The sequence below is a fragment of the Numida meleagris genome, chromosome 18 (genome assembly GCF_002078875.1).
Source record: "Numida meleagris isolate 19003 breed g44 Domestic line chromosome 18, NumMel1.0, whole genome shotgun sequence".
Classification (NCBI taxonomy): domain Eukaryota; kingdom Metazoa; phylum Chordata; class Aves; order Galliformes; family Numididae; genus Numida; species Numida meleagris.
Window position 1 is genome coordinate 7282539 of NC_034426.1, and position 26592 is coordinate 7309130.

The window sequence follows — 26592 nt, forward strand, 5'->3', positions numbered from 1 at the left end:
GAATGTTTATATAATGTTTATCTTCTATTGCATAGTGTCTGTTTTATACCAGATCTTTAATATCAAATAAGGCACTTAATAGGCATCCACCTACTGGTCAGAAAACCAGTTGGGAAGACTGCACTGACATGGTAATATTTTTCCCGATGTTTTTGCATAGCTCTTGCTTTTTCTTTTTGAAATATTCCTCATAAAATCACTGAAATTGACCACAAAGGCAGGCCAGTCCATTTGCTGTCTGCTTCCTCCTCGTTTTTTGTGCCAGAGCTATAAACCCATAGGCTGTATATTAAAATGTTTTGTTTAACAAAATGCATTGAAAAATTTCCCTGGATGCAGATCTTATTTCATCTGGTATTAAAACGTTTCCTTTCGGCACAGTGGTTACTGAACCCTTCTCCACTGGACTTGGTCACTGATCATTGTTCCCTACGCCATTTTATTTTCCACTTTCACTAGCTTCATTAAGTATCTCTATACAAGGATTAAAAAGATGGGTTGGAGGTCACATCATCCTCACCAACTTGTAATTATGTCCCTATTATCTCTAAAATCAAGACTGATCTTATTAAGTAAGGAGATTTCCCTCCCACTCCCTTGGGTATGCTAACCTGATTAACACAAGGTCATTCTCATATTCTTTAAGTTGCTTGAACTACTTGTTTTTTGCCTTATCCTAACAAATATGTTGCTTTCCGTCCTGTACAAGTAGGTTGTGCCCAATATGTCACACCTCCAAGTTCTCTGTACTTTATACGTCAGCCTTGCATCATGAAGCTCAAGGCAGCGCACTGCAGTCTCCAGGTAGATTAGCGGCCCTCCTGACTTGCTTGCACATGGATCGTGATCCTAGAGCAGAAGGATTCTGTTTTGTCTTGGCTGTGTTCCAAGGCTGTTTTGTTGTGGGCTTTTTTCTTTATTTCCTTCCCTAGTAACTACACGGCATCTAGGTGTGTTCATTGGTCTTGCAGAGTTCAGAGAGCTGTTTAGCTACCAGGGCTTCCTGGCAGGCATCTCAGTACAATTTCAAGACATTGAGTTTCAACTGTTTCAGGTTTGTGCTCTTTTCCATTTTGTTCTAGAGAATTGTGGAGAAACTACTGCCTTGGGCCATTTGGTCTATACTTTCTGTGGTTCTTCATGCTTTGTGTATTAAACAGCGTGGAATTTGCTCTTAAGATCAGTACCGTGTCCAATTCTCCAGCATACAGCTTAAATACAGATTTCAGAAGGTCTGCACAAAAGATTGCTCTTCAAAGTATGGAATTCTTGTCCGAGAGAAGAGCAACACCGAGAATGTTCTTTGATATTTACCGGGTAATTGAACGCTTCTCTCTTCAGGAAGCTTTCCAATAAACTAAGCTTAGAGAGTGTGAACAAAGCTATTGTCCACCCCTGGGCTGTAAATACTCCAGGCAACCAAGTTCTACCCAGTGAGCTTTTTCAGCACATAGTAGTACGTTTTACTGTGCTGGCAATCAGCTGGAAGCAAATTATTAAGAAAAAACTAAGACTGGTTTTGCCTTTTTTATTGCTAACTGTTGCCTTATGCTGTAGGCGTCTGTGTGAATGTGAAATGTCCCAGGCTAAAGCACTGGCAATTTACCTGTCTCTGCGTGACATTAGTAATTATTGATCAGTAGATGCAATATGAACAATTCTGTCCTGTTTTAGAAGCGATGTAGGCGTTGGATGCATTTACAGTAATTGCGTATTTACAGCTCAAATCAGAAGAGAGAGAAAATAGATTCGGGAGGACCCCGCTCAAAAAATGTCATGCCCTCCTCTTTTGTGACTGAAAAAAAAATAAAGCAAATATTCTTGAAATCTGCGTTCAACATCCGTACGTGTACTTACTGCCTCTGTATAATGTACAAGTTGCCCATTTCCAACATCACAGTGGAATCCTCTTATTTGTTTGTGGTTTCTGTTCCAAAGTAACAGGTCTTTTTTTGGAAACAGTGGGATAGAATGCTCCAGGAATCCGTGTAGTCCTTTGTGACTCCTTGTACTCAGAAAGACTTCGCGCTGCTGGAGCTTCCCCCTGCTGGAGGTAGGCAGGGCTATGGGCTCACCAGGCTCCTGCAAGCCCTGCTGGCTATGGGAGCAGTGGTTCATAATAAGCACTAGGATATAATTCATTCTTTCTCAGTCTTCACGGGCAATGAGCAGTTCACTTTAGCAATTTGCTGTAATAATAGGGTATTCCAAATTATGGTGTAAAAATAATAAATACATTGCTGCCTAGAAAGTGAGTTTTAAAATGAAGTTTTCTCCTTCAGATGTCAATTTTTGCATCGCGTAGATGTCTGATCTCCATTTTATGTATGATTAAGACCAGAGCTCCTAATTTCTATTTCCAGCTTTAGAAATATCTACGATTTGGAGGCCTAATTCCTCAAGGGGATGAGGTAGATCAGCTTCTGTTGCTGTGAGTTTCACACCTCCCCTGCGAGGAAGCATGGTGCTCCACAGAAGCTCTCGGCTGTTTGCACTCTTAGCAAATTTACTGAACCAGAATTCCGTATTTTCCATTGCTATGAAATCTGTTGAGCTGTAGCATGTACAAAGTATTAAACTTTGTAGAGGAGACTTTTCTGAAGCCTGGTGAGACATGAATCCTAAAAACAAGCTTGCTACTGTGTTGTGTTCTCAAATATTGATCTTCTTGACTTTTATGTAGAAGTAATACACGGGGCTCTTCTTCCAAAACTTCTTCAGATCATAAAACACAACGTTTTTTTAAATGATGTATAATTGCTTTGGGCCTGTATCCTTCACTTGACCGAGCAGGTAGGACTCAGAAGCAAGGGCTGAGCAATGCACTGGATGCACAGCAGCAGCAGCTACCCATCCCTTACTGCAAACTGCTGCCTACATTTCCTGATTCTTTTGAAAGCTATGTATTTTTTAAACATAATTGTTTTGGAGAACTCTGCAAGTTCAAAGCTCTTTTTATTTGCCATTTTTTATTGGATGGGAAAGTTTTGTTGAGAAAGTTGAGAACAGTTAGCTGCTGCATTTTGCATTCGTTTGGCTGGCACAGCTGAATGCTGTTTGTCTCAAGCTGTCATGCTTTGTTCTCCAGAAAATCACACATCAACTTCCTGGTGCTCTCCTGTATTGCTAAACTTTAGACAAATTTAGAATATGAAGGTGGTATCTCTGAGATCAAAGATCTCAGTTATGAAGGCTTGTTGTGCCCTTGTTGTTCCAGTGCCAAATTGGAGAGGAGGAGGTGTGTTTGTATGGGGAGAGTGTGAGACTCTCATTGCTCTTAGCCAAATTGTTGCTCATTTTGCAGTTTTCTGCATGTTTTCTTCTTCTTCTTTTTTTTTACCAGAGATTATGCAGCTCCTGAACCTGCTGGACTGACATTTGTCATCATATTAAAAGCTTATTCAAAGGAGGAAAATGAAACACTTTTTCTTATGAGTGAAATTCAGACAGACAAATCCAGCTGTTGCATGTAAAAATAACTGCAGATGTCCTCAACTATAAAAGGTTTTCACATGTTGTTATAGCAACAGAAATTCAGTGGAACTTTAAGTTTAGATGTGGTGTGGTTTTTATATGGTGTTTTTTTCCCAAATTTTTGTTTGAAAAGCTTGCCAAATAATTAGCTGTTTGCTTACAGATTGTCTGGAAAGAAATTATGCAGTATATTATTAATTTCAACTTGCAGGTTATATCTGCTATTTTTGCATGATCTAAAATATGACCTAACTTTTTTTAACGTGTGGCCTAGTGTCAGCCTGAAATATGCCTCATGTTACCTGCATGGCATGCCGAGCATCTCTTGACGTGGGACATCTGTGTCATTATGCACACAAACGAAGCTGCACAATCACACTCTTCAGAGAAAATAGTGCATTGTGGCTGAAAGCTTGGAGGAATTTATCGAGATGCTTTGCTTTTAATGACTAGTGTTTTTTATTTGAATATAGCAATACTACCCCGTGATCAATGGATTTCTGTAGCAAGTGTCAAAGCAGCTCACTCTGTTCTTCATCCGCTTCTGCACCAAGAGCTGTTTGCATCTGGTGCACTGCCCTGCGATTCCTGTCCCTAAGTTTAGGGCACTGACACGTGGCCATAAGGCAGTTTCATTAGAAGATCTTACTGTTCTGAGTACTTCTTACTGTTATCAGAATTTTTGTATGTTTTAGGCCACGGTGTTTGTAAGATGCCTCCCATTATTGGCTTCCATTTCTATCTGGGCCAATTTAATGATCATATAAGTGCTGTCTAAATAAAAATCCCACATGCGTACCTGTGGAACTAGCCTGAGTGGCAAATCGTTATTCCTGTCATGCTATTAGTACTTAGCTTCTCTTGCCCTTCTTTTTTCTCTTGCCCTTCTTTTTTTCTCCCTCTGACTGTCAGTTGAAGTATTCAAATTGTATGGTCTTTGGGTCAGGAAATGCTTTCTGCTGTGCACAGTAGCTATTATTTGAAATTCCACTGGAATATAAGAAATGACCGTTCAGACACTGAGCCTCCTGAAACGTCTTGGTTTATTTCTGTACATTCATTGGGGACTAGACTGAAAGCATTGCCATTGAGGGCAGTGTGTTAAGTAAGCCCTTCATTTCCAGTCGCCACCACACCGCTGTTACCACCGCTTGTTACTTCATGCTTTGCTTTTGCTGCTACTTCATCCTGCTCGGCCTTTGTGTTGTGCCTCCAAGCTGCCCTGCTTGGCATGCTCTTTCAGTAGCATGGGAGTGACTGGAATACCGTCCTCAGCAGCACTGAGTGACAGAGGAGACACGATCAGGATTCTGCTCACTGTGGCTGGGGGCTGCGGAAGGAGCAGTGCACCAGCTGGAGCAGAGCTGTGTGGGGGCAGGTGCACAAGTAGAGAGCAGCGTGCAAGGAGAGTGATGAGGTAGCGTAAGATCCAGGTGGTGTTCTGTTTCGTTTCTGCCATGTAATTTCTTTGTCGTGGCCTTATCTATGAGGATACCTCAGGAATTTAATATGGGGGGGAAAAAAGTACAAAAAAGAGACTAATTTATACAGAGCATTCCGGTTAAATCTCCAAGTGCTGTAACTGAGATGATGAATAGAGGGAATGGTTACTTACCAAACTGTTTCTTAGATATTCTGTTTGCAAGAGCAGTCAAAACCTGAGGAGAGCAAAGCATGATATTATCTTTCAAAACTTTCAAGGGAATCTTGATTTTCTGGAAAGCGTGAAATTTTGTTTTTAGACTTTGAGGTCCCAATCTACTTAAGATTTCCTCTTTCTTAAAGTGTGTACAAATCCTGAGTAAGCACAGAAAACCATGACTAACTCAGGAGACTTCCATCAGCGTTTAAGATCTGGTTCATATCAGGATAGTCCATTAAAGATGTCCTCCCAGGCATGTAATAAAATGGTATGCTGTCTGAAAAAGGATCCTACTTTAAAAAGTGGCCCAATTACATATAAAATAACTTTATTCTGTAACTTGGGAAGGATTCTACCAGATTCAGTTCAGGAATAGACCATGTTATTCTCAGTCATGCATTCCCTGCTTTTATTAGCAAATAATACTCCAGTTTAAAATAATTGGTAAATATTCCCATGAAAAAAGCCAGTAAGTCAGTATTAAAATCCACTTACAATTAAATATTAAATGCAGTTTCAGTTAATACTGCCATAGTCTTTCAGTAAGACCTTGCCCAACACTCACTGAGCAAACGGACGTGAGAGCTTTCAGAGTGAAGCTCTGAATTGTCTGCCAGACTTCCCATTATTCATAATCGAGATTTTTTTTTTAATAAGTTGACCTGTTTAAGGATAAAAATGCCTGTGAGTATAATTAAATTGAATTCCGTGCTTCAAGTGACCCTCTGATTCATGGGCATTTGCAGTAGGAAGAACAAAAATAAAATTAAAGCCTTATTGAAAGGTACAGTAATTAAGTCTCTCAGTTCTGATTATTACTAGCTGGGATGAGAGCAGTAGATAGACAAAAGAATATAATTCAAGCAAAAGGCTGCCCCTATGATGTACCAACATCTGTCTATATGGGGGAAAAATAAGTTCTTATTACAGAATCATGGTGGGGTTTTTTGTTGTTGTGTTTTTTTTTTTTTACAGATATATAAATGTGCTGGTTCTAGGGTTGGTTCTTCACAGTCTCATGTCTTTCTACAGCCACGTGTGAGGAACCCCAGCTGAGGACTGACCCTATCACCAGTGTTAATGCCTGGTAGTATTTGCTTTGGTAGAGAAAGAGTTGGCTTCTCTTTCCTTGGGTGTTAAATGAAGCAGTGAGAACAGGGAGGCTCTGCATCTGAGAAAAAGATGCATTTTTTTCCTGAGAAGCCAATCTATTATTTGGTGCCTGTTTTGAAAGATTAACTAATAGGAAGTACCTAATCTGATTCTAAAAGCATTGTCTTTCTGCTGCTTTGGACTAAGGGCCTGATTATAATCCTTAATTAGTTACCTAAGTACCCATTGATTTCAGAGGGAGTTAGGACACACCGATATCTTTGTGATCAAGCTCTAAATTCTGTATCCAGAAGACACTCTTATGTAGGACAGATGCTGGAGGGGGCACACAACATTGCACAATGTTACTGCAGGTTACGTTATGAGGTTAATTAATAAGGGCTATGCTCTGGAGATACCGTGTCTCTTGTATTACCCTCTTTCCTTCTAAGGAAAAGAGCTAAGGGAAATTTCACATGTTTTTTAATAGAATAGAAAAACCTTAGAAAATAGGACTGAAAAGAAGCTCAGGAGGTCATTTCTCCATGTTTCTACCTCAAGGTAGAACTAGCTAAATCCAAACCGTGTCCTGAGAGCTACTATCCTGACCTCTTCTCTGAATTTCTGGCAGTGGAGATCCCGCAGCCTCCTTATGTGGGATGTTCACTTCTTGGTACTTTTACTTACAGATGGGAGGTTTTCCTTAACACCTATTCTGGACCTCCTGCTATTTTTATTTATTTAGTTATTTTAGTTATACTTGTGCCTTTCTCATTAACACAGAAGATTATGTAATAAAGTATGCATCTGCCTCATTGTTTTGCATGTGAATTTCCTTATGCCTCTCCATGGGTAGTATTTTCTGAACTTCTTGTCATTCTCATTGCTCTCCTCTTATTGCATTCCTCTGACATTTCCTATTTTTGTGCTAAAGTCTTGCAGCTGAAGTAGCTTGGGTATTACCTGGTTGAAGGAAAAAAATCCCGGAAAACAGATGTTACTTCTTGAACACAGTAGGCGTTAGAGGACAAGTGCATGGATGTACAGAATGGCTGCAGCTTGAGAATTCTTTTGGTGGTAACTTCAGTGCAGACAGGATAATAAGCGAGCTGAGCACTGGCAGGGCTGCGGCTGGGTGGGGGGGCTCTGCTGGCATCACTGCTTTGTGAGTGGGACCAGAGGCCCAGAAGTGAACTGAGGCGTGTATGCTCTCTTTGGCCATCTGCTGCTTTTTGTCACAGCCTCTAAATTCCTCATGCTTTGATCTTGCATTTTCCTCTTAAAATCCGAATGCCTTTCTTTCACCCCAAAGGGAATTTCAGTTCTTACCGGTGAAAGCACAGTAATGGCTGAAAGAACACGTCCTGTGAAGGAGCGGTCTCGATGTGAATGTTGTGGTGCACATTTAAGGGTTTGTTTTCAGTCAGTTTTCATCTGTTCTTTTGGTAGACTCCTTTCAGGAAGCTTTACTGTGCATGCCTCTTGCTATTTCTGTCCTCAGTCTCTTATGCACAGTAATTGATAGTGGAGCACTGTTTTGGTTTTTTTAGTGCCAAAAAAGCAAATGGATGATGCTTAAAAATCTCTTCTGCATTTGCCAAGCTGTAAATCCTGATATTTTCTGGTGAGTGGCTTCAGCTTCACCTAGATCTTCAGCAGGAGAAGTTTCTTAAAGGAGATGTTACTGCCTGAGTTCATTGGCCGTAAGACTCTGCTGGAAGGCCCAGTCCCAGCTCAGTCTAATAGCTGGGTTTAGTCTCGTATGTAAATCTAAGTGATCCACTTACTAAGGGATTCATCATGAACAATATGTGAGAAATCTGCTGCGTTAGATTCTTTAAAATACAGTACTTCAGCATGCCCTTTATTTCCAGTAATTAAATGTTGAAGGATTATGGGAACATCCCATAGTACAGCCAGGACTTTTGTTCCCCTGGTTTCCTCTGATTTCTGGTTACTTCACATTTCTTGACCTTTTCAGTGTATCACAGCAACTGCATTTGTAGGAAATGCCTGAGACATTCACATCATACGAAAGATGTATTTAATTCTTGTAGTAGCGGGTATGCAAACTGATCTCAATCATTCTATTCAAAAAATTGTTTTTCTTTCTCATGGTAAGGCATGGGAGCTCTCTAAACTGAGGAGTTTTCAGATTTGTCTTACTGTACACTGCTGTTTTCTTTCCCTGCAGAGCTTCTGCAATCTCTCCTGAACATCAGAGAAAACTTTGATCACTGAGGTGTTAAAATCAGTAAGACTCACTATTGTTTTCACTTGGGATCACAGTAAATTCAGCATGTGGACTAAAAAAGGCACGTATACTCTCATCCTTTTCCAGCCTAAATGAAGTTTGTTGTCAACACAGACACTTTCTTTGTACCAAGACTAGGTCTGTATTTAAGAAGTTGCTGTAAATGTGAATATTTGTTTGCAGTTTTTCTGTTTTCCTTCTTTCCATTTGCTAGAAAGGTTGGGGCAATATATTTTGCAGGAGGAAGTATACTGAAGGAATATTCCTTAGGAGGAGGAAGTGTAGCTGAGATCTGAAGTCCTCCATCAAATGTGGAAGCCTCTTCTCCTTCTGTCCATGACTAGGAATGTTTCTTGTCACACCACCCCCTGTAGCTTAATTAATTTTTCATAGTTTACGTATTAAAAAAGAGGAAGATAAGTGAAAACTTTACACCCTGGATCAGAAACTCTTTTAAAAAAAAAAAAAAGTAATACACTCTTCTGTGTTTACTAAACTAGGCCCATTTTTCCTATTATAATGGTGACTCATAGCTAAAAGGCAGAAGAGACTCCTGAAGAATTGTGAGGTACTGCATTGTCCTTGACAAGCCATGCTAAATATCAGGAATTAATACACAGCTATAAACAGGGGACCCAGGCAGTTTTCCTTATTGGATTTCTCAGACTTCCTGCCACAGGCTGTCCTTGTGGGTAGGAGAGCACATTCTGTCCTGGCTTTTAGCAGCAGGGCTAGGCCAATTTGCATTCTTGTGTGCATTGTTTTCCCTTTCTTTGTCTTGTGGTTACTTGAGCTTATTAATCTCTTTTACTGTCATAAGCGTTTTCTGTTCCCTCCATCTAGCCTTTATGAAAGTGTATCAGTGCTGAGGCCCCAGCCTTTCTGTACTTGATTTAGGAATGAGCTGATTTTCTATCTGTCTTTGGTACTAATAAAAATCGATAATTTAAATGAATGATTTCAGCAAAAACATGGTATGGCTGATGATTATATAACCAGCTCTGATCAGAAAGAATGAATATTAGAAAACACAATTTTGGTACAGGGATGACATTTGTCACCAGAGCATTATTGCTTTATAACAGAGCTCTAAAATACTCATTTAATTTCCCTGATCTCTGAGGAGCTCACATTGTTGCCTTTGCATTCCTTCACATTTGGTTTACTACTCTAATTTGAGTTAGTTTTTATGTTTTCAAATAGAAAAGCAAAGGTAATGGCTATGTCTAACCATTAAAGGCAGTGTAGGACTGAATATGCCTTTTTTCCTGTAGATAGGAAAGTCTACAATATTGTACGCTTGTGAAGGCTTTGAAGGTTTTTCTTCCTGCTCACACTGGAAGGAAGAACAGAGTTTAATTACAGCGGGTGCTTCATTAAGATTTCTGGAAGCTTGGAGCATCATCCGAGCGCATCCAACCAGGCCTCCCTCTGTCATTCTCAGTAACTTCAGGAGCCATTTGGACCCACATTACTCTTTCAGACCCCCTGTAGTTTCTCCATCTGCATTTAGTACTTTTTGCAATAAGACTGAATGTTTGTGACTGCGTGGATGAAGCGGGATGCTTCCTACATTTTCTGAATATTTCTGGAGCAACTGCATAGCTATCAGTCCCACCAGTGCACTGATGTGATTGCACGCTCTCATCCTCCAACATAACCTGAGACAAAGAAAAGAGAAAGTCCTGAGGTATTGTGGTGCCTAGAAATTGGAACAGGAGAGCGCGAGAGAGATGAAGAGTTCACTAAAATAAATAAAACAAAGGAGATTCTCTGGCTCCCTGCAAAGATTGTCCTTCCTTGCTGTCTGACACTGCTGCACACCAACAGTTACCACAGTAATTGCCACTTCTTTACTGCCAATGTTGTGTGCGCCAGCAAGGTGTTGATAGTATTTGTGTGTTAAAATATCTTGCAGTCGTGTGTGTGTTTTTCTGCATAAAAATAACTAGTTTTGTACTGCTCCGTAGGTGATCCACAGACAGGAATGATGCGGTGCTTATTGTGTGCAGTTAGTTTGTGAGGTAGTATGTTAGTAGCGTGGTAATACGGTGTCCTTTCCCATCACCTTCTAGCCAAGGATTAAAACACAGTTTCCAGGTATTAATGAATTAAATTTCATGGTGTTCCTCCAAAGCTTGAAGGCAATAAACTTATCTGACACCCAGATAGATGGATGTGTAGACATTAAATGATTTGCTGGAAGAAGTGTCATTTGTCAGGTGCAGAACCGGGCGCAGTGCTTAGTCTCCTATCTTGTTACATCTTCCAATTTACTACTGCTGTGTTATTATAACTTAAATCTTGCTTTAACAGTTACTTCTCCTGTGTTATCTCTGAGCTCAGCTGGTGTTCCTAATCTTTCTTTTCTTGGTATATTATTTTCAGTCTAACCAATCACAGTTGGTCACTGTAATATCTTTTGTGCTGACTCCGTGCATCAGTGGGAAGCTCCCTCGTGCAGGTGCAGCACCTGGTTTTGTTTGAAAGCTGTCTGCCCTCAAGGCAATCATTGTGCTGCCCGACTTCTCATAGATCCAGTTGTGTGTTATTAGCAGTCTCTTACAACTAAATCCAACAAAATTATTGCTGTTTTTCAGTATGGATTAAAATACCAATTTTTGTTTTGGTTTTTTATATTTGGTGCTCTGTCGATAGTGAAAAAATTCTCACAATCCTGGCTCTTCTCATGGCCTGTCTACAATTTCACAGAATTCTCTGTTCTAACTAAGAAACCACATTTGGATTTCATCTTTACGTGATTACTTCCTCCTGACTTGGCTTTTTCATGGTTATATAATTGCTATTCCAATTTACTGTTATCCTTAGTCCAGAACTCTGCTTTTTGGAGGCCTCTTTATGTTTGTTTGTTTTGTAGAGGTTGCTGCCATTGGTGGAGTCTGTCCTGCTGCGTGTTCTGCGAGTGGGATTGATTGAATTTCTTCATTTCCAAAATATTACTTGGCGCAGTCTCTTCACGATGTAGTTTCCAGGCTAGCTACATGCTTGAGTGTGACCTTTGTTCTTCTGTCTGTTTTAATAATTTTCCTTCTATGTGTATCTCTGTGGATCAGTTACAGATGCTGAGTGTTCACTTTCCAGTCAGTGTTAAAAAGATGCTAAATAATGATGAGAAGATGGTGATGTTTGGGGGATGAGACACCAAGGTACACGTGACTCTCAGTGTTTTCATTTTCATGGAAAATCCTATCATGGGATGTTCCATCATGGGACACTCACATTACTGGGTTAAATTTTAGCTTGGAAAACTCCAGTTCCTATAGAGGTTCCCTTTTGTTTCTAGCATGGACTTTTTTTTTTGCTGTTTGTTCAAAAAAAAGCTGGATATTGTTTCTACCCCTAATTAGGAATTTGCGGTTTTCCATCCAACATAGCCTGCGTGTCTGTAGAAAGTAGAAGTGGTCATCTACTTCTAGATTATAAATCATTTGGGAATCCATAAAGCACTGTAGGTACAGAAAACAATCATTTGTCCCCAGAGGTTCCTTATTAATTAAAAAAGTATTTTGAGTTCATATTCTCTCCGTCTGCATATCACTTACTCCCTGAATATGCATTACTATTGTAATTGATTGTGTGACTCCTAAGCAGCTCTCCTAACTGCTGACTCTAACCGTGGTGTTGCTCCAGTGGAAGGAGCTTTGAGCCTGCACATCCCCGTGGGTGAGTCAGCCCTCAGCAGTGTATTATTTACAGTCATGGTTCACGGAGCTTCAGACAAGTTCTCTTGTGTTTGAGGAAGATGTCTTCTGATCCGAGCAAGTTTGTGCTAGATCCTGAATTAACCTCCAGATAATGTTGCTTGTTTGCATTTGTTTATCTTCCATAAAATTAAAAACCAAGTTTTACACGTACATTGCATGTTTCCCTGTTCTACTGTATTTGGCTGCGTGTGTCATGGACACAGGTCTAGGCACTTGGTGATGGCAGGACAGTAACACAGAGCTTCACCCCCTTCCCACTTCTCTATTCTTCAGGGTCATGTTGTCTACAGGCAGTTGCATGCTGCCTCCTTTCCTGAGGTATTATGTAACAGAGTCTCTTTTATATTTAGAGCTTGTCTGCCTGCTGAAGAGATCACAGGTTTAAGAATAAACTTATGGGAAAAGACAGCAATCTTCTTTGAGGGAAGCAGAGACAAAGACCAAGTGTTGGGTTATTCTTACAGCAGCTGCGATAGACTGGGGACAGCATTACTGCCCCTGTGGTGGGTGAGCTGAGCGGGTCAATCCAGCGTGGCTTGTGCAAAAGAACGTGCCACAAATTAGATCTTAAGAAAAAGCTGGTTCTTTTGCATTAACACAGATTAGGTTTTTGATGAATGGACAGGTGGAATATGAGTTGTATTGAGAAGTCCAAGGTAGAAGAACAATGCCTGTGATCTTACAAGATTTACTTTGTAATGCCATTGCTGTAAAAGGTGGTAGCTCTTATTTTTCACCTGACCTGATAACAGATTTGGCTTTAAGTGGTGCTGGAAATAACTTTGTAACATGTTTTCAAGTTTTAAATAATTCACTGTATCTTTCAGGACAGGAGAGAGGCTGCACCACTGCAGACTTGTAGGAAATCCTCAGCTTGCTCAGAATGGATTCATATAGGCTTTGTGCTCAAAAAGAGCTATATATAGATGCGTACTGCAGGCGAGCTGATTGCTGTGCAGGCTCAGGACCTGCTTTACCCACAGCAAAAACCATATTCTTCTTTTGAGCATGGTCACTCCTGTGACGTATGGTATCCTCAGCACAGCTGTGTCTGTAAAATCAGAGCGCAGGTTTTAAACAAGTCTTTGAACAGGAAGGTTGGAGGCTCAGCTGTGGAGGGGAGTGGGGAAGCACAGAGACCTGCATCTCTTGAGCCTGACAGCTTGGGTACTATGGCTTATCCCTGCAATCTAGTGTGTGATGAAGCCAGTTTCAGATGCCCTAATACCCTCACATGAGCTGAGAGTGATTTTTTCCCCTTATTTCTTTAGTATTTGTGTAGAGAAAGGCTTCTGTTTGTTTTCTTGGATTGGTTTAGGTTTTTTTACCTCCCCAGATTTTCAATTTTTTCTTCTTTTTACTCCTCAGAGATGCTACAAATTGCAGCGTTTCCTGCTATAAATAGATCCATATAGAAAGCGAAGGTGAACTATAAAAGGAAAACTGTTTGGTTTAAGCTTATGGTGCTACAACTACTCCCCCAGTTCTTCTCTCTGCAGTATCCAAGTGTAAATCTCTCCTTGTCGTTTGTGGGCATGGCTCTATCGATCCTGTGTAGTGGATCTCACACTGGCACAGTCCCCTGTGATGTGTGTACATGGTGGGAAGCAGGACGTTCCCCCAGACACCGGTCAGCAGAGGCACGCTATCCCATCAGTCACTCAAGACAGATCATTTCAATGCATTTTTAAGCCACAAAGAGCATAACCTCAGCTGCCGTTGTTGACATAATTTGTCAAGTGCAGCCAAGATAATTTCTGTCCCTTTTGTTTTTCATGTGCGCAGTGTTTCATGATGCGGTCTCTTAAAAACATAGAAAGATGAGGCTTGAGATTTCCACATTGCACTCTTGAATGTGAATTTGGATTTGCCACTGTAAAATGAAGATGATAGCTGGGCTTCTTTTTGCTGCAGAAAGTTGAAGGAATATAGGCAAGGGAGAAGAGGAACACTAAGATCAAAGTTAATTATATAGATATGTATCTCATGGCATGAATTTTGATTTGATCAAACAGGTCATGTTCAGCTGCTCTCTCTCTATATATATATTTCTTTCTCTCTTACTATATATACAATATCTATGATTATATCTTTCTTACCTGCTCTTTGTGAATGTGATCTTTGAAGATGGATACCGGTAGGTTTGGCTGTTGTCTTTTCAGGAAATCTTTTAAACCAGTATTGGAAGAATATTTTACAGCACCAGCCTGCGTATAAACATCTAAAGGCTGCCATTGTGTCATTCAGACAGGAACAACTGAAAGCCCTTATGCATTTCATCTCCTTTTCTGTTCCTCAACACTATAAATAATTCAGATCTGTTGGCTTAACTACTACTGGCAACTGCTGTTTATTAAGAATGACTGAAATAACTACGTAGCTCAGTAGAATAGAATGCATTTGGGACTTTTATGTGAAACAGAGTGGCTAAAACATTTTGGTTGTCCTTTGAAGAAAAAAAAACTTAAAACCTACTGCCAATATCCTCTGCAATTCTGCAAAGGAGAAATGTCAGTGGGAATTAGGATGGGATCTTTCCAGAGTAAGCAAGGGTTTGTTCATGTACAAGAGCATGCACACTGATCCTTTAGCACCATTTCCCCCTCCAGTCTCTTGTTCCGTGTGCATCAATATCTGTAATTTTGAAAATGAGGATACAGTTAAATCTTTAGCTTGCTCCGGTGTATAATGTATGTATGTATTTGTGGTTACATGTTTTTCTGTAAAATGTTTTTTAAACATTTTGTCTAGATTTTTAACGTTTTATTTTAGTAGGCAAAAAAGCAGCAATATTTTCTAGTGATCAGTGCAAGTGAATTGCAGTTCTCTTGTTTCTTTCCAGGTTTAGGGTTAATGAACATCACCCACCCCTCCTTGGTACTACTGGCCATTAGAGTTAGAATGGCTTTCTGAAGGTCAATGTCGTTATCCCTATTCCACAGACAAAAAATTAATTCATTGGAAGGGCTAAATTCAGGTAGGGTATTGCTACAGCAGAAATAGAGCATGTTGCTGCGGAGTGGCAGATATTTGGCCGTACATCATAAGATGTATTACTGTATAACGTGAGAACGCTTTTGCAAGTCAACTGATTATAAATGGTGCATTTGGAATAAATTCTGTATCACAAAAGAGTTGACATCCAGGACTCGGATGACTAATTATCTAATCTTACATCTGGCATAAACACCCAAGCCATTTGTACGATGAACTGCATTTCATGAGAGAGAGAAGGGAGAAAGAGAACATTCTCTGCTGACTCAGTGGTCGTAAATCTTCTGGGGTGTGTTTTGCCTCAGATTTGATATTTGTCCAAGGGGCTGAAAGAAGTGATCAAATGTCATTGAAAAATCCTGGCCTGCAGCTTTTATTTTTCTCATTTACCTGAAGACAAATATTTCAATACGGGCACCATTATTTGGGGAATAGCTCTGTGATATCACTGACTGGGCACTGTAGATTTATTACCTTCACCCTTCATTTTTTGAGGACTCATTTTACATTTATTTGCCTTAATAACGATCTACACTGGAGATACAAAGGAAGAGAGCAGTATGTTCTGCTATGACGCCTTTAGTTTCATTTGCTTGAAATCAAGTAGTAAGCTACAACACGGCTCAACACGTTTTTCTTTTTTGGCTAGCAATCAGAGAACTTTGGCATGGTAATCTGACCTGAAATAAAGTAGATGCTCTGCACGAGGTGATTCTTATTTAGCTTTTGTTCCTGGACACGTTGGATTTATGTGGTATACCTCTTCAAGGTAAGGAAAATATCAGTGATAGTTAATTTTTAACGGAGAGAAAAATAGGAGATGAATCAGTGGTAAGTAAATGATGTGCACGAACTTTTCGGGGCAAGGTGTGCCTGCTGCAACAAGGTTTTCTGCAACACAAACTTTTCTAGGTAGTATGACACGAAAATGATTTAGTAAGGAGAGATCATCAAAAACTCCGAGCAGGACGTAAAACACTGAAATAGAAGAATATAGGTAAATGTCTTCAGGACAAATTCAGACACTCTCATTGATTTTAGTTGGCATCTCATTCTGGCCTGACAAAATACAGAATTTATAAATTAAATTTTATGTATACTGTGTATGGTTTTATGCTGATGTTGGCACACTTTCAGACATAGAATTAAATTACTTTTTCCAATAAGGCAGCACAGATTGAAGCATGGATTCCTTTCTTTGCTAATGGAACTAGTAGAAAGATATTGAATTATACTGGCTTTCGAATTGACTGAGAGCCAAAGAGAGAAAAATCAATGACATTTTTGATGTCCCTTAGAGCTTTTTAACAGGCCCCAGCCTAGCAGGGAGACTCGCCGTGAGATAATAGCTCTTGACATTGGTTTTCCAGTTAAGAAATGTGTTTCTTCAGGTAAGCATGCATCCTGCGTAGTGGTAGACATCATTATCACTCCGAGCGCAGGGATGCTAAGTAGGCAGTGATTGGTATTTGGAATGCCACCCAGAAGATCTTGGTTACGAGGTATGCATGTCACTCAAATGTTAAGCATCTCTGTCTGAGCAGAGAACGCCCTGTGTAAATATTTAAGCAAATCTCTGTAAAAGAATAACAACAAATGAAAACAGAGAAGGATCTTTTATTTCAGGATAAATTCCTGAAAGTCACCTGTGACTTGGGTTATTAGAGACCAGCTATGTAGAAACAGCCAAAGATCTCATCATGATAATAAACATCCATCAAACAGGCGACTTGCTGGTATTTTTAAAAAAATTGTAATGTTTTTATAATTTTGTTTTTAAAAAAATATAGTAGCAGCTATAATTTAATGAAAGACAATCCAATCCCTCAGTATCTTGCTGCTTAGATAGAAAAGGTTCTGATTTAGATAGGGAGAGGCTAATACGTAGATACAGCCTCAACAGCTCAGTTTTGTGACTGAGATTCGTGGATGCTGGTCCATGCCTGTAATGAAATAGTTTCTCTTTGCTTTCCTTTGAAGTTTAGGTTTACCTTTCATTTAATAACAGATGGATGTAATTCACCTCTGAAGGACTGTAGTCCTGGAATGTGATTTTAAGAGTAAACTCTATACCTTCAGCTCTTTGATGTAATGGAGAAAACTATCGTATCATCACTTCTGGGAATTCAGTTTCTTGCAGTAATTTTGCTTTCCGCTCCTTGAAGATTCATCTTGTTTTTTAAGGACTGTTCATGTTATCATAGGCTTCTGTCATTTTAAAAGCAGTAGAAGCTGTTTTGTGTATTTTTGTATTCACGTTTCACCCCTTCAGCATCAATCATTATTAGTGATAGTCATTAGATCACAAGTATTTGTCTGAATGGTTTGTGATCAGTAACCATTTATTTTTCAGATAGATGCCAGCCAACATGACATTATACCTCATCACAGAGACACAGGTATCTTGTCATTTTGGCTTGCTTTTACCTCTCTAGCTTTCTGCACTATTATGTGTGCTTACCCCTCTGGAGGAAGGAAGGAGCAACTTGCTGCACTGTAGATGTGAGGACTCAATCTAATTCATGTGCTGAAGATCGTATGTTAAAACTCAGGGGCTTCCTCTGATGACGTGTATCACAGGATGAAATTCCACCACTGCCATTCTGAAAGTTAATTTCAAAAGTCTGGTTTGTAAAGGAACAAGGCTGTGATGCTTGCGCGTCTTATCTACCCGCCAGGTTCCTCCCACCAATCAGCCTAACCTTGCAAGCCGTCTTCAATCTAATTTGAAAGAGGAGTTGAAGTCTGCAAGATAACTAAATACCTGTCAGATTTTTGACAATTGGAAGCAGAATGGGTGAGAATGGCCCCTCCAAGGTAAGGGTGGGCAGGGCTGAGCCCCGATGCATTCACCTGGCAGCCTCCCAGCATGTGCCCATCTGCTCCTGACCCTCACTTGACCAGCAAGAACTTCTGAGCCAGATGTTGGAGCAATGTGCTAGGAAGCCTGCGTGGGAAGTGTGTTGAAACACGGCAGGGAGGGAGGAGTTGGATGTGAGTGAGTGCAGCTGGAAAGGTGCCTGGTCTTGGGTTTGGCACCCACTGGCAACTCTCGTGCCAGCTGCCTCTGCACCTCAGAGCCTGGGAGTCAGCACGGCTCTCCCCTGCAGTGCCCAGCTGGAGAGGCCAGGTAGGGTGTCCCTCTGCATCCAGCTCTCCCATGGTCTCACAGAAAAGAGGATCTAAACCATCATTTGCAAACACACTTTCATGAGCAATTTTTTTCAGTGTTGTGCCGGTATTTTAATTCTGCTCTCTGCCCTGTATTTTTTTAATTAGACAGCTTGATGTGCCCTGCAGCACAGTGGTTTCTTTACTTTCTTATAAATAAGTTCCTATCAAATGCCCTGACAGATAAGTGCAACACCTGAGCCCTTTTGTGGGATGGGTGCCAACGCACTCTAATTGAGTTGTGTGTTTTTGCAAATGTTTCCCATCTGATGACCAAACATAATTTCCTAGAGTTTCCCATTCATATCTATTTCACACATGCTTTACTAGAAACAGAAGTTTGACTCTTCATATCTTTACAAAAATTAGAAAAAAAAAGAGGAAAAAATACAAATCTTCTTATTTTCTCAGATAAGGGTAGTTTATCTCAGTTTCAACAAGACAAAACCAATGTCTTTGTATGTCTCTATAGTGGTTAACAAGTGATAGGTTGTTTCTAAAGGCTTTTTTTTACTGTTGATGGCTTTTTAAGGTGGTTATTTTAAAACAGACTGTGAAGTATTTTTAACTAAGTAATAACTGTCAAACATGAGCTTAATGATGAGGCTTTATTCTATTTTATGATACAGAGTTTCAGTGATTGCAAATAAGGAGAACTTGTACTATTTGCCATCAGCAAAAATCTCCAAACCTAATAAGAATTTGCAAGGAGGAATTATTGTTCTCATGAAAGTAATTTTATCCTCGTTCACTATCTTTATCTGTGGAGTCTTTGGGACATTTCTGAGCTCATGACCTCCCTAAATGCCTAGACAAGTAAGATGCAGCTACTACAAAATTCAGCATTAAAACAAAGTCTGCTGAGAATATTGAAGCTTCTTAATCCAGGTGTTGAAGACACTGTCTGATAAGTAGTGTACCATATTTTTTTAGCTCTAGTAAAGGCAGACTTAATTACAGGAAAATAAAAATTTCTTCATACTCTCTAGAAGATGGCAGTGAGTACAGTCCCAAAGGTTGATTCTTTAGTAAATAAAGAGCACTGCATTTTCTGTATAGAATATGGGCACGGTAAGCACATCAGAAACAGTGTATTCTTGTAATGGTTGTGTATTATATTTCTGTTGCTTACAACTGTCAACACAAGGACAAAATCATTTTGAATGTGACCAGGCAGCTGTCTCTGTGAAGCCTATAGATAGCAGCTTCCTTGTGTAGAACATTTTCAGCTCCTTCAAACAGATTTATCAAGCATCTTTACTGCCTCAACGCTGCCAGCTCAAACGACTTCTCAAGGAGCTTTAGTTATGCAATCTTTTAAGAAGTGCATTGTTGTTTTTGTTTGTTTCTTCTCTTTTTTAGTAACTCACTGCAGCAGCTAAAATCTAGTGCGGAGTTTCAGTGTGTTTTAGGAGAAACATACCCTTTTGTCCACCATGACTAGGCTTTAAATAAGCTTCAAAACATTCACCTGCTGTGCAGAGCAGCAGGACAGCCCAGGTCAGAGCAGAGCAGTGAGCTCGCAGGGGAAGCAGTGCTGTGTGAGTGAGGAGAGGGCAACCTTCCGAGACAGGAGCTGGAGATAGCATTTGTCTGGCATTATTAGAATAGCACCCGTAATTGTTGTGGGTTCTGAGGACTGCTTGATGGAATCTTCCTCTCTGACGTACAGTCGTTAGGAGATGAACAGAAAATCCTTGGCTTGTGCCTTGTCTTTGTGGATAGCTGCTGGAATAGGAGGTAGCTGAGCAGAGCTGGGTAAAAAGCAAAAGGATCTTCCCAAAGAATTTCTCTGTTCGTTATCACTGCAGTTCACAGCATGGAAACTTTCAATAATGAAGACTTTAAAGGTTTCTTCAAAGGGCTTCCAGGCTGTATGAGAAGCTCCATCTGGAAGAAGTCTCATGAGACTTCAGAGTGTTTTGTAAATACAGGCTGGGGACAAATGAGGGTTTTCTGAAATTTAATTCTTGCAAAACTTGCTTTCGAACAAGAACTTGCAGCAGGCCGCATTAACACGGGAATGTTTATGAAATTGCATCCCTAGTGTAATGCCTTTTGGAAAGGGTACACTTAGCTTGTCATCCCTATGAAGTCTTTTACTAACACAGTAAATTATAGGTCTGATGGGAATGTGCTGTAGTTGGTTCTTTTCAGGTCATGGTCTTGGTCTTAGATTACTGTGTGAAACTATATACGATGCTTTATATTCTTTGCCCGTGGATTTGTTTTGTTTCAGCAGATTGAATAGCATTCCTATTTAAATTGTTTCATTCCAACTAAAACAATTGGTGTTCTGTAGCGTCAGGGGATTCTTGAGGTAATAGGAACACTGTATGGTTTGTGATTTACTGACCATTTTAGCCTTTGAAAGGCATCAGTACATTTCAGTCCATTTTTCTTGCTTTGTTTGAGTTAGTGATGCCTCATCAGTTACAGCAGACCATGGCAGTGGAAGTGTTCTCAGCACTGGTGGCTTTTGATTGTGTATTTCAGTCAGAGGCAGTACTACGCCTGTAGCATCGTTTTTCCATCAGCAGTGCTCATGCTGCAGGAACACCAGCATTACCAAACCTTAAGAACTTGATGTATTTCTTCCACAGTTTTCCATCCTTGAAATGCTTCAGCTTTTCTAAAAACGTGTTTACTTTGTGCGGTTGTTTATGACTGTGTGTTAGCTGCCTGCATCAGACAAAACCTGCCTGTCTGGAGCTCTTACTTGTCTGTATATTCCACTTAGCATTTCTGGCAGCATATGAGAACAGAGAATATGGAGAAAGAAAAAGCTATAAAAGCTCCATAAATCTTATACAGATTGAAAATATTGCCTGCTATCATCTTGATATTTTTCCCTTTGCTTGTGCTCTTACAGTGAAATCTCAGAATATTGCATGAACATTGAATTAAACCTCCTACAGCCTTCCTCCTTCCCCTTATCTCCCCCAGGAAATGATGTTAACACCCCCTCTTTGTAGATGAGGAATTGGTCTGAGTGGTGAAGTGACTTGTCCAAGGTCAGCTCCTGAGTTAGAGGCACAGCTATGAATAGACAGAGACATTCCAGCTCTCAACTCTGCTAAACAAGATCGTGCCCTCCTGGTTTCGGTTCGTCATAACTTGATGACTATTAATATTTGAACATAAGAACATCACAGAAGAATTAATTTTCAACCAGCCAACAGGTAATCCTTTGTTACGCCAGCAGCAGGACGTGGAATACCTTCCATGCCCTCATGGATCCTGTCTGCTGTTGCTTGCTTTGTGTAAGGGAAGATGTGAGGACAGCTGAGGACTACTAGAAAGAGTTATCATCTGAGCGGGGGTCTTTGTTGTTTAGTGGGATGTAGTAGGTACTTGCTGAACATTCACTTTCATGATAAAAATGAAGATAATGGACCTGATTCTTCATTTGTCTTGTTATAGTAATAATGAAGTGTCCTGATAAAAGTCAGACTTCAAAGCCTAATCTTTTTTAAAAGCAGTCAAACTCCAGTGCACTCTGCTGCTTGTTGAAGGGGAGAAGTAATTCCACTGAAGTCCTCTGAGAAGAAAAGTAGGAGAAGTGAATTTTGTGTTGTGCTAATCAGGAAGAGGAAGTCATCTGTCTGCAGCTGGTCACTTTGCTGCTTACATGGCATAGCCCTATAAAGGCTCCGTAAGAAGCTTTGTGATGAACAAATGTCAGGGGCAATTAATTCCTTGGCAGGCAGCTGTTATTATTAGGACAAAGAGTGGCCAGACATAGAAGGAAAGCCTTCAGCCTATTTATTATTCTCTACCTTTTCCATCAAAACTGTTAAGTCACTCAAACCCCAGTGGTGAACTTTTATGCAAGGGGAATTGTAAATTTGCCGTCTCCTTTTTTTATGTAGGAGGTCTTGTGTTGGGTTTAGAGCACAGAGGAATAGCTCAGAGAAAATATTTGGAAATTCTTCACTACTTCAGTGCTATCAACAAGAAGAGTTGTGTGTTAGGTTGGTAGCATAATAATATGTGGGCTGAGTTAAACCCACTTCAGACTGTTTTTCTCAAAATTAATTGATGGAAACTGCCCACTTTTAGACTTGATTTATCACCTAAGCAGAGTTATTCCGGGATTGCTGCAATGCATCCGTGGGTGTTCTAAACTCGCCCACAGTGCCAGAGAATCAGGAAGGATGAACTTAAAAACCTCTAATTTATCTAATAACATCTCTAGCAGTTTTTTTCTTGTGTATGTGTAGGTTTAGTATTGCAATGGAAATGCTTGCTTTGGCTGGATGAAGAGCTCCTGTGTGAGACTGCTAGCGCTGGCTGAAGGGACACGTCAATAGATTTGGAGCTGATAGGGGAAATGCTCTGACCAGCTGCATGACTTGTAAATGTACGTTTTACTTTTGTACTTAACGTACTGAAATACCTAAAATAACATCTAAAATCTCAGATATAAGCACTCAGCATTGTGTCTCGCAGAGGTGGCCGTCCCATCCCTTTTTAGCAGCCATCGTCTCAGCTCTCGGCAAAGTTCCCTCTTTTCCCAACAGACATTCTTGAGGGCTTGTTTATAACGAGTACAAAAACAAGTTTGGTTCTTCCAAAAAGTTCCTGCACTGAGCTGCTGGGAGTGAGTCCTGCACTGGGGATCAGCTGGGATTCCTCCTGGTCCCACACAGCCTGTTCCGTTCGTGCCTGAAGCGAGCTCCATCTGAGGGAGGCGTGTGTTTGTAAGTGCTTTCAGCGTGGATCCTTCTGCTGTGCTTTATTTAGGCTGTACCATAATAAATAATCTTTCTATGGATTTTTTTAGAACGCCGTTCTCGTGGTGCTGCTACCCGCTGACGTAATTATCCTGTCCAAGGCGTCACAATCTCTTGCTTTTGTTGTAACATGAAAATTGCGTGTGCTGTGAACAGCAACCAGTACTGCTGCTCCAGAATATTGAAGCTAATAATAGAAATGAGAAACCTGTTCTTTGTGAGCTAAATAAAGGCAGACAAGACTTGATAGAATATCAGCACCTGAAGTAAAGGAGGTCCCGGTGTTCCTCCTGCTGATCACTCTTACCACCAGGCATTGCTGGATGCAAATAGGATCAGAGTTCCTGTGCTGTGCTGGGAAGAGCCAGTCCTAAGGCAGCTGATTTCCTCAAGCCGTCGTGCTTCATTAGCGGGCACACTGCTGAGGCCTGGAGGTGCTGCGTGAGCAGAATACTCGGCTGCTAATTCTAGGAAATACTCTTAGTGATGGTGCAGTAACACAGCACGAGCTTTCGGCGTTACTTGGAGGGCCGGAGTTTGTCTTGTGATGATATATCACTTGCAAAAAGATATTTATTGATAATCTTATATTTAAATAATTTATAGATACGTTGAATTCTGAATAACAAGGGTTGGAGGATGTATTTCATCTACGTCTCCTGAATCTGTTGCATAATCCCACTGCTTGTAGCAACGTTTGGTATCAATTATCTGGAAAGTGTTATGGTAGAATGGTTTTTCAAAAATCCCCAAGTGCAGTTGTCTTTCCTGGGCAGCAAATCAAATGTGAACACAGAGATGGTTGTCGTGTGCTTCTCGGGCTCCAGATCTAGTCTGACAGATGCATGTTTTGTGTGTAGAAGTTTGTTCCTGGGCCTAAGTGGAAGAAATAGGCTCAGGAAGTGTATTTGCTCATTGCCTGCTCCTTGGACTAGCTGATGTGCAATTCTATTGTTGATGGGCTGTTTCTGAGAATGGAATTAGCTCATATATCTCTGTGTGGTCCTGCAGTGGTAGACAGGTCTTATGCAGGACATTGTTACTCCTGATGATAACTATGGAAACTGGAGGTTTCAGGCTGCATCAGCAAGAGACGCCTGGAAAAGCTAAGTCAGACAAATGGGAAATAAAGGTATGCATAAATTAGGGGGTATTAAACTCCTCTCAAATGAGAAAATGTACATTCAAGTGGCCTTGGTTTGCTATAGATTAATTAACCTTGGGATTTATCAGGTTTAATTAAGCTACAGTGAGTTAAAGCCACTTTACTCTTGATGGAGAACATTCACGAGGGAGCTTAATTCCCTTTTAACCTTATGCAATGCACATAGACTTCATACCTCCTGTGGGTTTGCCCTAACTTTCCTCAGTGTTGCTTAGTAAGGCTCTGGAAACTTTGGAAACTGAGGAGTTCTCTTATCCTTTGGAATCCTGATTCCATTACTTAGGAGGAGCTGGACTGAATGGACTTATGATAAAAGTGTATAGTGGACACTCAGAAAATATGCAGTACACAAGGATTGTGTGACAAACTGCAGGGGCGTTCAAGTCTGGATTTGAAAAGCAAATAAATGGTAAGAAGTGAAACATTAAAACTTAAGAAACAGGGAACATAAGAATGAAATGGGGCTATTAAAAGCCATATGGTAAGCTTGGGAAAGTCCTGCTGTGGGACTGTGGTGCTGTCTGACAAAGACTCGGAGGTTTTACAAGTCTTGGACAAGGTCCACGTTCCAATTTTTCTATAGAAAAGGATTGTGATGTATTACCATGACTGCAAATGGCTTTGCTAAATATCTTTTTATGGGTTTCTTTTTCTCTCTTTTCCAGTAATTGCCCTTCATTCCTGGCTGCTGCTTTAGCTAGAGCAACTTCAGATGAAGTCCTTCAGAGTGATCTTTCAGTACACTACTTACCAAAGCATGTGGACAGCGCCGATGGGATTATACGTAAGTACATCTGTGCATAATAATGTACAATTTTATGTGGTGTTAGTCTTTCTTTTACACCATATATATATATAGAGAGTGTCTTGCAGATAATTCATAGATTTAAAATTCATTATTGCCTGAAGTGATCCATCTAGTCTGACCACTTGATTGGTACTAGATTTTCCCCACATTAGCTCCTGCTACCAGTTAGCTAAACGAGGTTGAATTAGCTTCACTTGTAAAGTCATCCTCCATTGTGATATAAAAAGATTAATGGAGAATTTACCACCAATCCAAACAGCACAAGTGGCAAGTTTCTTAGTCAGAACTTTCTTGTTTTTGAACCTTAACTTGTCTAATTTCAACTTTTACCACTGAATTATCTTTTTTTCTTTTGTTCCTTTCTCTAGCTGTACTTGAGTCTTTTACTGAATTTTTGCTCTTTAGACCTTTAGATCTAAGTCACTCCTTTATTTTAAGTGCATCTCTTTAAAGACTAGAACTATATCTGGTGGCCCTGGATTTCTTGATGAGCCCTTGCAACGATGTGGTCCTGCTGCTTGCTGGCAGGCACAAGTTGTTCTTCATCCTTAGAGGAAAGTCAAATGTATGTAGGAGGAGATTACTGAAAATAATTCAGAATGAAGTTTAGTTTTTACTACGGCTCTATATTTATTTGTTTTTACTTTCAGCAAAGGGTAGCACGAACATTTCAGGCTGAAGAGGAAAATTTCCTTTTATCCATATATCTTTGTTAGCTATCAAGATTTTGGCAGCATCCAGCTCAAGGCTGTGTACTTTCCGTGCATTAAATAATTTCATAATTCTGCTGAATAAACAGTCTTGAAAAACTTTCTGGGATGCTCATTACAATGAAGAGCAATGATCCCCATACTTGCTGAGAGGAATTCTGCCATTCCATCTGGAAAATACTGCTGCCAAGCCACTTTGTCCATTTCCTCCTTTCTCAATTTAAAAAAAAAAAAAAAGGAATAAATGATTCTGGGGATAAGTAAGAAATACAAAACTGGCTATTTGAAGATTAAGATTCTGGTGAATTTCTCAGAGGCCTTTGGAAACCTGAGAATAAGAAAAACATGTGATGGGCTCCCTTCTGTAGGTATTGCTGCCTCCTCCTGCTGAGCAGGTAAATGGAATAGATTTGTCATTGTTCTGGCTGAGCAGCCTTCATTAATTTCAAATTGAGATCTCAGAGACTTGCATAAATATTTGACAGTCTCCAAGGAAATGTTGACTAAGCCTCCACACTGAATATCTAAGGAGTTCAACAATAAGAAAAAAATCACACCTACAGAAACTTCCATTTAAATCTATTTAAATCTGTAATGCACAGATGCAAGCAGAGATTGGGTGGCATGTGTACAGGCTGTATGTAGCAGACACTAGAAGTTTGAGACTTCAAACACAGTATGTTGAGCTCAATTGTCATAATGAAGATACTTAAAATATACCTTTGCAGACTCATTGTAAGGTATTAAAATATGAAAATAAGGAGGGAACAGGAATAACAACAGGAACATCTTCTGGACCATGGTAAAGCAATGGTTTTACA

General features: G+C 40.1%; 1 protein-coding gene across 1 annotated transcript in view; it reads left to right on the top strand.

The window, feature by feature from the left end:
• The window catches only part of PPM1E (protein phosphatase, Mg2+/Mn2+ dependent 1E), a 60686-nt gene that overhangs the window by 23405 nt on the left and 10689 nt on the right, over window positions 1-26592 (top strand). The window contains exon 2 of the mRNA XM_021416149.1: window positions 24919-25037. Coding sequence (XP_021271824.1) covers window positions 24919-25037 — 119 coding nt within the window. The remainder of the gene's footprint in view (window positions 1-24918; window positions 25038-26592) is intronic.